Source organism: Rhineura floridana, chromosome 2 (genome assembly GCF_030035675.1).
Source record: "Rhineura floridana isolate rRhiFlo1 chromosome 2, rRhiFlo1.hap2, whole genome shotgun sequence".
NCBI classification, from domain to species: domain Eukaryota; kingdom Metazoa; phylum Chordata; class Lepidosauria; order Squamata; family Rhineuridae; genus Rhineura; species Rhineura floridana.
In genome coordinates, this window is record NC_084481.1 from 34955882 (window position 1) to 34971246 (window position 15365).

General features: G+C 42.5%; 1 protein-coding gene across 1 annotated transcript in view; it reads right to left on the reverse strand.

Moving 5' to 3' along the window:
* ZNF804A (zinc finger protein 804A) overlaps positions 1-6952 on the reverse strand; it is a 327887-nt gene extending 320935 nt beyond the window's left edge. The window contains exon 1 of the mRNA XM_061608268.1: positions 4890-6952. Within this exon, the coding sequence (XP_061464252.1) occupies positions 4890-5000 (111 nt within the window). The 5' untranslated portion in view covers positions 5001-6952. The remainder of the gene's footprint in view (positions 1-4889) is intronic.
* Between the last annotated feature and the right edge of the window lie 8413 nt (positions 6953-15365).

Sequence of the window (15365 nt, forward strand, 5' to 3'; positions counted from 1 at the left end):
CCCACCAAACAAAAAAAAATTAAAGTCTGATCTTTATTGACACAATCTAGCTATAACACACTCTTGCCAATATTATTGCCCATTCCCTACAGGTTCAATGCTAACAGTGCAATCATATGCACCTCTACTTAGAAGTAGATCCTGTTGAGTTCCATGATGTTTACACCCAGGAAAATGTTTACAGGTCTTCAGTGTTCATTACATAATTTGAGTTACAATAACTACATACATCTCCAAAGCCTGTGTTCAGTGCCATAACCCTTCTGACCCTTTGTCCTATTTTCATCCAGTTACAGCACAGGCAGAAAGCCTGTTGCCCTCCAGTTGTTACTGGACTGCTACTCCCATAATTCCTGACCATTGACCATGCTCACTGGGGGCGGTGGAAGTTGAAGTCCAACAACTTCGGCAAGGCAACCAGTTCCTATCTCTGGCTTATAAACATCTTACATTTTACATTCATAGCAATGTTTATTTTCAGGGAATGGGGTTCCCATCTGTTCCACACCTTAATGTTTTTCTGTCTCATACAAGAAATGAAAACAATTTAAGGATGATAGTGTGTCACACTTTCATACTATGGAATGGATTGTTATTATTATTATTATTAGCTTTGCAGATACCACAGACTGCAAAAAAGACAAATAATTGGGTGTTAGAACAAATTAAACCAGAACTATCACTAGAAGCTAAAATGATGAAACTGAGGTTATCATACTTTGGACACATAATGAGAAGACATAATTCATTAGAAAAAATAATAATGCTTGGAAAAACAGAAGGAAGTAGAAAAAGGAAGGCCAAACAAGAGATGGATTGATTCCATAAAGGAAGCCACAGACCTGAACTTACAAGATCTGAACAGGGTGGTTCATGACAGATGCTCTTGGAGGTCACTGATTCATAAGGTCGCCATAAGTCGTAGTCGACTTGGAGCCACATAACAACAAAAATCCCGCCCTTACTACAGGTAGAAGCCCGGGTATGAATGGAGAGTCTTTATTTCCCCACTTTAATGCTATATAGTTGTACTTTCACAATTATCCTACCATTCACTTTAACAACAGAGAAGACCTAAGGCACTTTTATCTCTTCCTTCCCAACCAGACATTTGGGAAAGAGCATGAAATCCTCAGATTTTTGCTTCTGTTCTCACCAGATTAGGAGAGGGTTTAAATCCCATTGCTGTGCAACCCTCATTCTTAAAGACCACAACACACATCAAAGTTAGTTAAGGGGAGAAAGAGAAGGATGCCAGAAGACAAGAGCATAAGCTGCTCAGGAGTGGCCCCTCTTGGCCAATGAAGAAATTGCACAAACATGATAAAACAAACTCTGTTAAAAGCAGAAATAACTAAGGCCCTTTCATTACATTTCAAATTATTAATTGCTTATTTAACCAGTATTATGGGTTCTTTCATGTCTGAATGTAATCCCTCCCCTGGCAACAAAACAGTGTGGATCTGCTACACTAAAGTTAATTGTACATCGTTGATGTCACAAAAAGGTGTTAATAGAAGTTCATTTCAGCTTCAGTCATGTGTGTGCATATATATTCATTTCAGCTTCACACACACATATGTATGTTCTTAGTGGAATGGTATACCTAGAACCCTGCAGGGCAAACCAATCAAAGACTTCATAAACAACATATTTTGCACCAAAATTATTCCATGTACTCTGAAGAAATGGTTGCTTTTCACTATTCTTCACAACTCACAAAGACTGTTGACAACAGCTAGCTTTGAGGTTTGTGTGCAGATAACAATGGGCTATCTACTTTGGGCACCATTGAATGGTATATATTTTGCTGTAGACGGTTTTTAGTTAATCAGTTACATTAATTCATCTTTAAAACTTTTGACGGATTAAAATGCGCTCCAGATTAATCAGACAATACATTTTTAAAAAAAATTACAAGTACTTACAAAAAGTGTGGACGGCGAGCGTTAACTTTGAAAAGGCCTTCTCACATGAAATGGCATGCATCTTCTAAAGTGTATCTGCTTGGACTTATCTAACACAGTGATAGGGAACCTGCAGCCCTCCAGACAATATTGTAAGACTCTAGCTCCCATCAGCATAGCCAATGGTAAGGGGCTATATGAGCTGTAGTCCAGCAACAACTAGAGGGCCACAGGTTCCCCATCCCTGGTCTTAAAAAAAGAAGAATGTTTTTTCTTCAGATCTATTGTTTTATTATGCTGTTCATTTAGTTCTTTTCTTCTTTTTAATGCATAATGCCCCATTCTATTATGTATCAAGAACACAAACTAAAAATTACACAGGTTGTATATTCCTACTGATGAAAACTCTCATATCTCCCTTGAAAGATTTTTCTCTTTAAATTACATTTTAAAAATACATTTACATCCAGGTTGACTGGCTCTGTGAAATAATTTTGCATTCACTTTCCGTGAGAAACGAAATTTCATTCTTGAGAGTATTAGTTTGTATTATAAGCAGATTTTCCTTATATTACTTTTCAAGAAGTCTGCTGCATCACTTTCATTAAATTAACTTTTTTGAAGAAGAAAAAGAGCCTTTCCCAAAAAATACAGAAACAAAATTAGATATGCAGTAAAGGCCAATTTTGCCACTTACCAAAATAACTTCAAGGCAAAACAAATTATGTCAGGAGTTGGGGATTGATATCATTCAGTACCTTACTACATGAGAATGTAGTAAGAAATTAAGTTTTGTTCCCAATCATGCCAAATAATAAGCATGTTCATATTTATATGCAGAACATATCAAAAAGACATTTGGCATATAATGCTTTGGAATGTGATTGACACGACATTTTAAAGTGCCACATGTCACCAAACACAACTTTACAGTTACTTCCAGAAGTACATCAACTCAAAGCTGTAATCCTTCACTCAATAAGGAATAACATACAACTTCTGTGCAGGCATCTGCAATGCTGCAGTAAATATTTCCTGGCTATTGTAACAAATGTACCTATAGATACACATGATGTGAGCCCATTTTAGATTGTGATCTTAAGTACACTGACTTGGAGGTTCATTCCATTAACATTATGGGGACTTCTAAGGAATTGTGTTTAGGATCATGGTACTAGTCATTAAAGATACAGGAAATATTGAGTATGCAAACCATTTACTTTCATGGTAATGAAAGCCTAGTCTATTAGATAATTAAGGTAATAAAATATTGGCACAGTTTAATTAATATGGATTCACATGCATGAGAGCTACTTGCATGTTGCATCAGAATTTCATCAATAAATAATTCTTGCCTCATTATTCTTTAAAGTGTTCAGTAATCAACTTGACATGGTTTCTACCAATTCCCTTTTTATTTTATTTTATATGCAAAACCTTTGTACGGGATTCTGTTTGTGTGTCCCTGTTTGATAAAATATGAATAAATTCAATAGAATATCTCAGTTGAATAAGGATTATGCCACAGAAGAGGACACGAAAGGGTTAGTGTACCCAAATCATCCATGAATTCTCCAAAGCAATGTCATTTTCAATTTAGCGTATTTGTAAGAATCATTTTAGGACTTGCCTCAAACTTTGCAGAGTAGCCATCTTTAATAAACACAGAAGGCATCCCTTCCATACAAGGGACATGTGCTGAATTCCTATTCCATTGTTGCTGTATAAAAGTTTCAGTAAGCAATGATGAGAAAGCAATGTTTCCCTGTCCAAACTGGGGTCCAGTACTACGGAACTTTTCAGGGATCTCTTACACATGTCATATTTTGACTGAGATCCTCATGTGTCTCATGTGCTATATGAAAAAGCTGAATTTCTTCAGAAAACAATTTCTTCCCACTACAACAGTTCCAAACACAATAAAAGTTATCACTATCATGTCAAACCAAATGTGTGCGAGTCAACAGATTTAAGGGAAAGTGAAGAATTGCCAACCCAACGCCAAAAAAAAAAAGCACTTTGGCTGGCAACCTGAATATATCAAAATAATTTAACTAAATGTGCCTGTAGTGCATCAACTCGAGCCATCCCATGTGCTGTTAGCCAACTTCAACTGTATGAGCATAGAAGTCCCACTATGCTCAAAGGAGCTTACTCCATAGTGAGAGAGTATAGGATGACACTGTTAAGTACTTTGAAGTCAAATGGATTTCAACACGAGACTAGGTGTAATGTTGTAGTCCTATACATACTTACCTGAGAGTAAGCCTAAGACTTTAGACATGTCTACGATCCTGCTGTAAGTTACTTTAGATCTCCCCATCCTGATCAACAGAGAGATGCTCTGAACTCCCAGAATCATCATTCTCAAATAACTGCCCAGTCAAAAACTCAATAGTTTGAGCCTCTTTCTGTCTTTTCCTTCACTTTCTGAAGACCCTGACCCCTTTTCCACATTAGGCAAAGGCAAACCAGAACTAGTTATCCAGATCTGGACATCACTTCTCCTCTGCAATAGTAAAGTCTATCAGGTAGAACTGCCCAACTTGTTTTAAACACTGCCTTTCTGGAGCAGAAGGACTCCAACTGACCACTGCCTCTACCTGTAAACAAAAGCCTTCGAGTCTGCACCCCTTCCACTAGGGGCTTCATTGGGTGACTATAAACCAGGTCCCATAACAGACTTATCATACTGAAGAGTCCTGTCCCAGAAGAGCCAAAAGTAAACCTACAGAAAAACGAGGGGGGGGGGAGAACAGACTCTGTACAAAGGTCAGCGTTGCTCCCACGCTCCCTCTCCCTCTCTAGCAATCACATCCCCAACCAACCGACATGGACGGGGTCAGCGCAGTTTCATTAGAGCGCACCGCTCTGAACTGTCCAGGAGGCTGGGGTGCTGAAGTCAGAGCTGTCCAAATAAGCCACCAACAAAGATGGAGTTGAGGAGCCTGAGGGAGAGCGGGGATGAGGAAGCATCCTTACCAGAGTTTTGTTGCCGTTCTTGCTGAGGGGACCTCGGAAAACTCCCTTGATGTTGCGAAAGTGCCCATTGCTGAGGTGCGCGGAGCTGATGACAATGTAATAACACTCCATGGAGCAGCCGCCTCGTGGGCTGCAGCCGCTTCCATGCACCCCAAGGGCGCCAGATCAGCCGGGAAACAAGGCGCCGGGTGCCTGTGTGTGTGTGCAGCTTCTGCGGGGCAAGGATGGGGCAGTGGGGATGGGGCGGGAGTGGGGTGGAGAAGGGGCGGGAGCCGGGTTCCCTCCCCCTCTCCCGGGCATGCAACTGCTCTCCCTCCGGCTGATTTCTCCGACTAACGCGGCGGCGGCCCAACTCTCCCTTCCTTCCGCAGGGTGAGGGGGAGAGAGAGAAACCCAGCCGCAGGCAAGTTCAACAATAGCAGGAGCCGGCAGGCATTGACCACAGTCTCTTTCTCAGCGCAGAGCTGGCGGCCGGAGGAGGAGCGGAAGCTTCAGCATCTCTCTGGCTTTGCCGAAGGAGTCTGAGCGGCCGCCTCTCACCGGCATGGTGCTATTATAGCGCGCAGCCTTGCCGCTCCGTTGCACTGAGCCAATGGCAGGGAGCCGCTAGCCTGAGAGCTGTCAGAAGAGCGCATCTGTCACACGCCGCCTTCTCTCTCTCTCTCTCTCTCTCTCTCTCTCTCTCTCTCTCTCTCTCTCTCTCTCTCTCCACCCCCCCTTGCCTCAAGCCCTCCACGGAAGAGGGCAATAACGGACACAGGATGAGAAGCAAACGAGCTGCTGGCGTTGCCCAGGTAAAAGATAAGAACGAAGAGGAGGAAAGCGCGGGGGGGGGAAGAGATATTTCATTTTTTTTAAAGGCAGACCAGCGTGTGTCCCTGACTGGCTGGCTGAGGGAAGCCTTCCCATCAGCTGCAACGAATCCCCTTTTCCCACCATGTGACATTCGCAGCTGCTTGCGAAGGGAAGAAAAATCGTTCCTGCCAAGTCCCCGACTGGGGGAGGGGGAGAAATGACGCCCGCTCGGATTCAGGGCTGTGATGGATTTTTTTTTTTTTTGCCGGGGTCGGCGGACGGGAAAGCACAGGGCATTCCTCTACTCCTTCCCCGCCGCCCCAGGAGGCTCGCTTATAGCAATCTCCTGCTAGCTGCCACAACAAAATGGAGCTTCCATATGCAGGGGTGGCATACCTGAGTACCTAACATTGCCCGTCCAACGGCAGAAGGCTGCTATTGCCTCTACTGCCTCGCTTGCGGGCTTCTCAGAAGCCTCTGTAGCTCGCGCCTCTCTGTTGGGAAACAGGATGCGGGGCTAGAGGGACCCCTCGCTCTGGGCCTCCATGGTGTTTTCTCCTCGCCCATTGCCTGTCCGCCTGCCTGGCGTCGGAATGCAGATACCAAACGTGGCCACTGGGTTCAGCCCCAGGACCCGATTTCAGTGCCAAGGGACAGGTCTCGGAACGTGTGTGGTAAAGTAACAAAAGCAAAAAAAAATGCTGCCTCTGAACGCAGTCGTGTGTGTGCTTTTTCCCTTTTACCCTGGCGGGGTGTGTGTGTGTGTGTGTGAAGAATCAAAGGTTTTAAAGGCTGCTGGAGCTCCGGCGCTTCCGCCTTTTAGGGATCAGCCGCGGGACTTTGAGAGAGCCGACTGGTCAGCCTTTCCTTCACAGCTTTGCCCCGCCCCTCTCGGGCGCCACCATTACCACGCCCCCTTTTCCACTCTCGCCCTCATTCCTTTGGCCTCCCGCACGTTAACCGTGTAAGGGTCGCCCGGCAGCAAAGCAATTCGTCTTCCGCCTGTGCTCAGCTTTGCCCTGGGGTGGGGAAGCAGCTGCCATCTCTCGCGAGCACTTCAGCTGTCTTTTGCCGGCTCTTGTTGAGCGTACTTTATTGGGTATAAACGGGTCTCATTAGCAGGCACTTAAAGGGATCAATAGCCAGCCAGCGGAAAGCCTGGGGACCATTCCTTCTTCAATAGATTTACGGAGACTTTTATTTCTTTCTCTAACCCGAAGATGGCTTAATTGGTTAAAGCGGATTGCGACGCAGACTCTTTCTGGCGTCTGCTGAAACGCGGGGCTAGGAGACGCAGTCTAGAGGTTCGCTTGGGGGTGGAGTTTCCTTTGGATCGTGGAGTCGATTTAGCAAACTCTCGGGAGTTAGCGATAAGAAAAAGCTGTCATTAGCACAATAAATAAATAAATAAATGACTTCCAAAAGGCATACCACTTTTAACCCTTTTCATTAAATTGTTCATTTTAAATTTTATCTTAATAATGACACTATTATATCTGACGCCGTAGTCATTATTATAACATCGGACATGATGTTATAACAAACTGAATAACGTCCATCACCCACACCTCCTCATCGCAGCTAGTTCAGATTTTTGATCTCCTGCCTCCCAATGCCCTCCTTCTGATAATGGGCCATGGCCCACACATGAGTTGTGCATCACAATCAAAGAATCACAGGAACTTTTAAAATAAAATAAATACATGAAATAGACTTGGAAGGGACCACAAAGGCCATCTAGTCCAACCCCTTGCCAATTCATCTGTGTCACATTGATTCAAAAGTAAGTCCCACTGTCTTCAGTGGGGTCTACTTTCTAGTAAGAGAGTTGAAGGTTGTGTCTCAAAGATGAATCCTATCAGCATCGTGATTACTATTTTATTTTAGGTTTTTTTAAAAGCTGCAGTCCTATGTACAGTTACCTGGGAATAAACTGCTCTGAACGCAGATGAAATGGACTGCCTTCAAGTTAATTCTGACTTATGGTGACCTTATGAATAGGGTTTTCATGGTAAGCAGTATTCAGAGATGGTTTTACCATTCCCTTCCTCTGAGGCTGAGAGGCAGTGACTGGCCCAAGGTCACCCAGTGAGCTTCAAGGCTGTGTGGGGATTTGAACTCTGGTCTCCCAGGTTGTAGTCCAACACTCTAACCAATATGCCACACTGGCTCTCACTGAACACAGATACTTCACAGTAAATAGGCACATGATTGAGCTATAAGGACAAAGGCAAGACAGCAAGAGAGGAAGGGGGAACAGTCTGACAGATGGACAGAAATTTAAAGGAGCCACCAGTACAGTTTTATAGGACTTTAATATACAGAGTTTTAATTATGGTAAGAAAGGGTAGAAAGGGTTGAGATTCAAAGTGGGTCCTCCTGTTCTGAAAAAAACTGCCACCTCCCCCACTCCTTCTCCCAAGATGTGTACATTAGAGCAGGACTAAGGAACCCGTGGCATTCCAGATGCTGTTGGGGTCCCACTACCATCATCCCTGACCATTGACCGTACTGGTTCAGGCTGATTAGTCATTATTATAATTTATTAAGAGCCTTGGTGTAGTGGTTAAGGTGTTGGACTATGACCTGGGAGACCAGGGTTCAAATCCCCAGATAGCCATGAAGCTCACTGGGTGACCTTGGGCCAGTCACTGCCTCTCAGCCCCAGGAAAACCTTATTCATAGGGTCATCATAAGTCAGAATCGACTTGAAGGCAGTACATTTACATTTATAATTTATTAAATGCATATCTTTCAATTCCTTCCAAAGGATCCCAGGTCAACAAACACTAAAATAACAAAAAATAAGTAATAAAGTGATGCCTTTAAAAAATAAAATTTAAAAAATCCGATGGGAGTTGGAGCCCAACAGTATCTGGAGGGCCACAGGTTTCCCATCCCTGCATGACAGGCTAAACTAGCTGAATGAGCAGAGAGATCATCTGCTTGCAAGAAGAGGCTCAGGCAACAATTCTTGTCAAACAAATGCTCTGAAGCTAACAGGGGAAGGAGGGCGTATCAGCATGCTGGAATTAGCTCATTATGGATAATGACTGCCAGGAGAGATCTTCCAGGCAGTATCTCTAGAGCTGCATTTCCTTGCTATCCACTTGGGGGAGTCTGGGAATTTTCTAAATAAGGTTACAAAACTTGGGCTTAAGGCAAAGAGGTGTTGGATATTTTAAATGCATTATCCTGTCCGCTTCCCTTCCCCTCCCCCCCACTCAAGTGAATTAAAAACAAAAGCAAAAACAGGCTTCTGGTATTGTGGAGATATATTTTGTGTTCCTGTAATGGCTGTCCCAGTGGGCATCAGCAACATAAGCCACAGGGCAGAAGACAGAGGAAGATGGAGGACACAATCCGATCAAAGCTAAGCACTTTTAAATCCCACTCATTTTAATGTGGCTTACTCCCAGGTAAGTGTGGATTGAATTGCAGCCTAAAATGCTGTTCTTGTTCAGTTTGCTTCAGTACAATTATCAATTTCTTTTCTCTCTGGACTCCGTCTGCTTTATTCCAGTCATTCTGCTAACAGTAAGTTTTCTGATTTGCCTCCTGCTCAAGTTAGCTATTTACTATTCTTTAATATTTCATTTATTAAATGTATATCCCACACTTCCTCCAAGGCCAGGGCGGCAAACAAAAACACTAAAAGCATTTTAAAACATATTAAAACCTCTTTAAAAACATTAAAACAAAACTCCTTTTTTTAAAAAAAACTTTAAAAAATCTTAAAAGCAATTCCTGCACAAACACAAACTGGGATCAGATCTCTACTTAAAAGGCTTGTTGAAAGAGGAAGGTCTTCAGTAGGCTTCGAAAAGATAACAGAGAAGGTGCCTGTCTAATATTTAAAGGGAGGAAATTCCAAAGGGCAGGTGCCACCACACTAAAGGTCCATTTCCTATGTTGTGAGGAACGGACCTCCTGAAAAGATGGTATCTGCAGGAGGCCCTGCAGGTAGAAAATGTAGCAGTAACTACAGCAGCAGCAACAGCAGCAATTGTAATAGCAGCAGCAGCAATATTAACTGTGTTTCTGAAAAAATGCCTGGAAAGTAAGGGATGAGGAATGTTCTAACATTTAAGGACTTGTTACAGATAATAACTTGTAACTGGAGGACAATAACACTATAAGTCAGGGATGGGGAACCTGTGGCCCACCAGATATTGTTAGACTCCACTCTCTATTGGACTTGTTGGGTGGCGTTGATGGGAATTGAAGTCCAACAACATCTAGAAGAATGCAGATCTCTCATCCCTGCTTTATTATTCCTACTAGCTTTGAGGGCTATTTTTATGGTATAAGCCATTGTGAACATAGGCAAAGGTATGGTATAAATTACTAAATATATAATATTGCTTTTGTTGTTGGATTCCAATTCCCACTAGCCCCAGTGACCATGGACAATGGTCAGGGATGGTGGGAGTAGTCATCCAACAACATCTGTAGGGCATCACATTGGCTTCTCCTGCTTTAATTCAAAAGAACTAGTGCAACTCCATATGTTCACAGTTGTGTATATAGTTCCATATATAACACACAATTTTCTACAAATGCATCAGTAACTTCCATGAACTAGATTTCTAATTTGGAGCATTATATCTGAATATTAAGTTGAAACATTAAGTGACCTGTATAAAACGTTCATATTAGCTTTCTTTTCCTCATTCTAATCTATCCCTGACTGATCAAAGGTCAGAATTTAACATTGCCATACATTTTTCTAACAGTTGTCTGGAAATCATTTATAGTGAAGTAAAATTGTCATACTAAAAACATGTTTCCTTGTGTCCCCTTCCCCTTTTATTAGGAAACTCATGTATGTTCCTTGCTCTCCAGATTGCCAAAGCTATTGAAGTATAGTAGAGCAGGCTCCCATCAGACCTAGACAGCATGGATAACATTGATAGCAGACCACAACTTCTGGAAGGCACCACATTATATTCCTGGATTGGATTAGGACACCTGGATTCAAATCCCTATAAAGTTCACTGGGGGTCCTTGAGGACTGGAAACAAAGCCCCATGAGGAGAGACTGAAAGAACTGGGTATGTTTAGCTTTGAGAAGAGAAGACTGACGGGAGATACAATAGCACTCTTCAAGTACTTGAAAGATTGTCACACAGAGGAGGGCCAAGATATCTTCTCGATTGTCCCAGAGTGCAGGACATGGAATAATGGGCTCAAGTTGCAGGAAGCCAGATTTTGGCTGACCATCAGGAAAAAACTTCCTAACTGTTAGAGCGGTACAACAATGGAACCAATGACCTAGGGAGGTGGTGGACTCTTCAACACTGGAGACAGTCATGAGGCAGCTGGACAGCTACCTGTCAGGTCTGCTTTAAGTTGGATTCCAGTGGGTTGGACTTAATGGCCTTATAGGCCCCTTCCAACTCTACTAATCTATGATTCTATGAACTACACCTGTCTCACAGGGTAGGTGAGGCTAAAAAGGGGAGGAATAAAACTACCTGTGTTGCACTGAGCTCCTTGGTAGAAAAGTGGAATAAAAATGTGACAAAGTCAATGTTGACTCAAATACTTCATACTGCATCATATATACCACCGTGGAATTCTATAGACAAGGGATGGGATACCTGTGGTTCTCTATAAGTTGTTGAAGTACAACTCCCATCATCCCTGACCATTGGCCATGCTGGCTGGGGCTGATGGGAGCTGAGTCCAACAACATCTGGATATCTACAGATTCCCTGTCCCTAAACCAGACCATAGGATACAGATTAGGGAACATTTTGACAGCATAAGACAGTAGCATCTTCTCCTCTCTGCTTTTTCACTAAGCAAATGGAATTAAATGAAATCCCAAGGCTTAATTTGGGGGGAAAGAAAGAAATAATATGTCACTGAAAAAATGCCTTCCAGCCTGCACTTGCTTCTAGCAGCAAAAGATGATGATTGTATCATTTTACATTCTGAAATAAGAACAGCACTTCTAGAAAATGCTGATGGATGTCACATTCCTGTCAGAATTTGCTATCTTTACCATTTGTATCCTGGCTACAGGAAGCAACGATTTATGATAGGTGCCTTCCACTTATTGGAATGTGCTATCTTCCCCAGCTCCCATCATGAAGTGGGGAGAGCATTTTGACAGGTGTCACTCACTCACCTATCAGAATTTGCAAACTGTTGCACCCATGATGCAAGTCACAAAGGCAGCAAATTGGGAAGGGCAAGATGCTTGTCAGAATGCGCTCCCAGTGGTAAAAGGAGCCCAAGTTTTAATCTGCCGAGTGTGACACAGATATGCAGCCCCCCAAATGAAGTTCCAAGTTTATGTGACAAAATCTGGGTGTGGAGACCTCCTCCTCTCCATCAAAATGCAGGAGAATAAATGATAGCACTCTTTCGCTGAGTATTAAGACCCAACAGTAAAGTTTTACCTTACTTAGTAGACCATTCAGTAGCATGGACTTGTTGGTGAGATAAACTGCCTGTGGCAATCTTTTAAAAAATGATTCTTTTAGACAAGAATTCCTATCTTCCTGATTGCCATCTGTAGCATAGTTTCGTGGAAGCAACTTCACACCAATGCCTAGTAGTTCTTTTCACTGAGCTTGTACGCCCATATAACAGCTGTACCCGTTCAGACTGCAGGTGGGAGCTTACTTGATTGAGTTCTCCTCTGTAAATAACGGCTCTAGCCATTTTCTATTTGCAACATTTTTAATGGAGTGGCATTCAGTCATATAATTCCTCACCCATGGTAGAGAACACACAGGTTTACCACCTCAATGCAAACTAGGCCTAGCATACTATATTACATTTACATTCTGCCCTCTTTTCCAAAAACCTCACGGTGACATATATGGTTCTCTCTGCCATTTCATCTGGACAACTGCAAGGTAGATTAGGCTGAAGGCATGTGCCTGTAAGAAGAGAAGGTGTCTAGCAAAAGCTCTTCATGCACACAGTTAACCATGATTAATTGAATACAATCTATAGAATAGAATTGTTAATATAGGCAGATTAAGATGTTGCTTCAGACCTCGATGAAACTGTAGTCACAGGACATGCTGAACTCATTGTTCTGTTGATCTTACAATATTGCTTTGGTGACACTGCTGAATTAGATTGTTGGCACTGCTACATTGTTAGCAATGATCTCAGTATTGCAGGATAGGCAGTGCCTTGTATCTGTGTATAGCGGCTCTCCTGAAAATAGTTATAAGAACAGCAGCCATCTAGCCTAAGTGGCTCCAGTTGTGTTCATGAAGATGAGAGGACAACGGGGCCTTCAACAAAGACTCCTAATTAGTTGATTCCAGTGAAGCTTTACCTTCAGCTGACTGGAAAAGGGCCGGTTCTTGCTTCCACTTGAAGATCAGAGGAACTGGTTTATCCCCCTTTGCAGAAGGTGTAAATTGTACCCATGAGCGGAAAGTCATTGTTGTTTGATAATTATCCCTTGTTGATGTATTGTAGTTGATTGTAGTTGATTTATTGTAGTCAATTTATTGCATCCTCCCCCCCTTTTGTGGTATGGATTTCTGTTATGGTCTGCTATGTGGTGTATCTTTCTTTTCTTCCTCTGTGTGTGTTTTGTGGCCATAAAACAGAGCTGGTGAGGTGCAACATAAGGGGATTCAGACTCCTTCATCTAAGGATGCCTAGTGACTGGCAGCAGAGGGGCATTGCTGGCTGTGCTACTAGAGCTGATGGAGTGGGGAATAGTGCTGTGGTGAGAACATCTTCTGCTTTTTAAAAAAAAAAATCATTCCCCAGCAATTAAATAATTTGATAATTATCAAAGGGGAGGGAAAGCTGGATCACATTTTCATGAGTGAAGGTGGGGATTTTATTGTGCTTACCTTTCTTTCAAGGCGGCCAATGGGCTTTGTGAATGTCTTTTTTCTATTATTGTTAAGTAAGTTACTCTCCAGCAGTCTGATTTCTATAGCTTTTCTTGAGTGTTCCTGCTTTTTTAAATTCTATGGACTTTCCCGTAAGTGTAGAAAGGCTGACTACCATGTGCCCGGTAGCTTTGAAGATATTTTTAAAAGTGAAGTATTTCTACTTTCTCTGTCTCTCTTTTAATTTTTTTTTTTAAAGAAAATAATAATTTCCACAGAATACAATCTGCAGTCAGAAGTATTTTTACTTCAGTGCACAAAGGACTTCCCTTAAAAGCTAAATCAATTAGTGCAGCGATCTAAGGTGCTCATAGCCAGCCTCCCCACCTTCTTACACTTCGATGCTAGAGCATCTGCCTTGCACACAGAAGGTCCCAAGTTCAGTTCCTGACATCTCCAGGTACAACTGGGAAAGACCCCTGTCTGAAACCCTGGAGAGCCGCTGCCAGTCAGTGTAGGCAATTCTGGGCTATATGGACCAATGGTCTGACTCAGCATAAGGCAGCTTCCTATTTTCAGTTAAAGCCTAGAGGAAAAACACCATTAGGTAACTCCTTCCATGGGGCTTTTTCAGATCAGGAAACACAGGCAGCTGATGAGGCAGCGGAGCACTGGAGAAATGCTTAACAGAAACGGGGGGAATTGTTTTATTTATTTATTTATTATTGCATTTATATCCCACTTTTCCTCCAAGGAGCTCAAAGTGGCATACATGGTTCTCCCCCTCCTAATTTAATCCCCACAACAACCCTGTGAGGTAAATTGGGCTGAGAGACAGCAATTGGCCAAAGGTCACCAAGTGTGCTCCATGGCTGAATGGAGATTTGAACCCTGGTCTCCCAGGTCCTAGTCCAACACTCTAACCACTACACTGGCATGTGATATAGACATGCCACTCTTGGCTCTCTCAAAAAGGTAAATTCAACTCTGCATCTGTTGAAATTCTAAAGAAATGATTGTGTCCCCCGAGAATATGGCAGAAAACCTAAGACTTTCACTGGGAAAGAAAACATTTGAGAAACTGGAGGAGAGGTTTTGACATAGCACTAGAGGTGACACTCTGGGATCATTGTTTGTGTTGTGATCCAGGGGTGTTCTGCAAGAACTGTCATTGTGAGTTCAACAGCTCCCTCTGTGTGGGGGTTAGGGATAGAATTCTGTCAATTTCACTTTTCAAGGTTTCTCCATTTTCCATTCTTCAATTCAGTTCCCCACATTTCTGTAGCATTTTGTGCTTTTTTTTAAAAATCCTTATGAAAATTCTCCAACATTTTAGTGCAAATTTCTCCAAATAAACACAGTTTTGTAGGCAGTTTTGAAGAATGTACAAATTTTTACAAGCAATTTCTCAGCATATAATTCATTTTTACATGTTATTTTCACTCATATTCACTAATACAGTAGTAGTTCTGCCAGCATACTGGCAGTGTATCTCTGGTCCCAGTGTAACGGGAGTATAGGAACACTCTGCTCCTCTCACTAAAAGCAGTGGTACATACAGGGCTGAACTTTGGCTGAATATGCAGTATTGGTACCCTGTAGGCTTCAATCTGTATTTTTGATGCTCATCTAACAAGGATTATTTTGACAATCCAAATCATGACGATATCTGGAGCTGTGTCATACTGCTGCTGACTGTCTGACCCAAGAGCTATGTTTGTCAGCAGCAGTTGTCAGCAATAGCTTGCTTTTGTCTTGTTTTCATTCCCCATCACTTTTAGAATCTTATTAGGTGGGCCAAGGTGCTGGTACCAGCTGACAGTGCAGCTTGATAGACTGCAAAGGCAAACTTCAAGTGCTA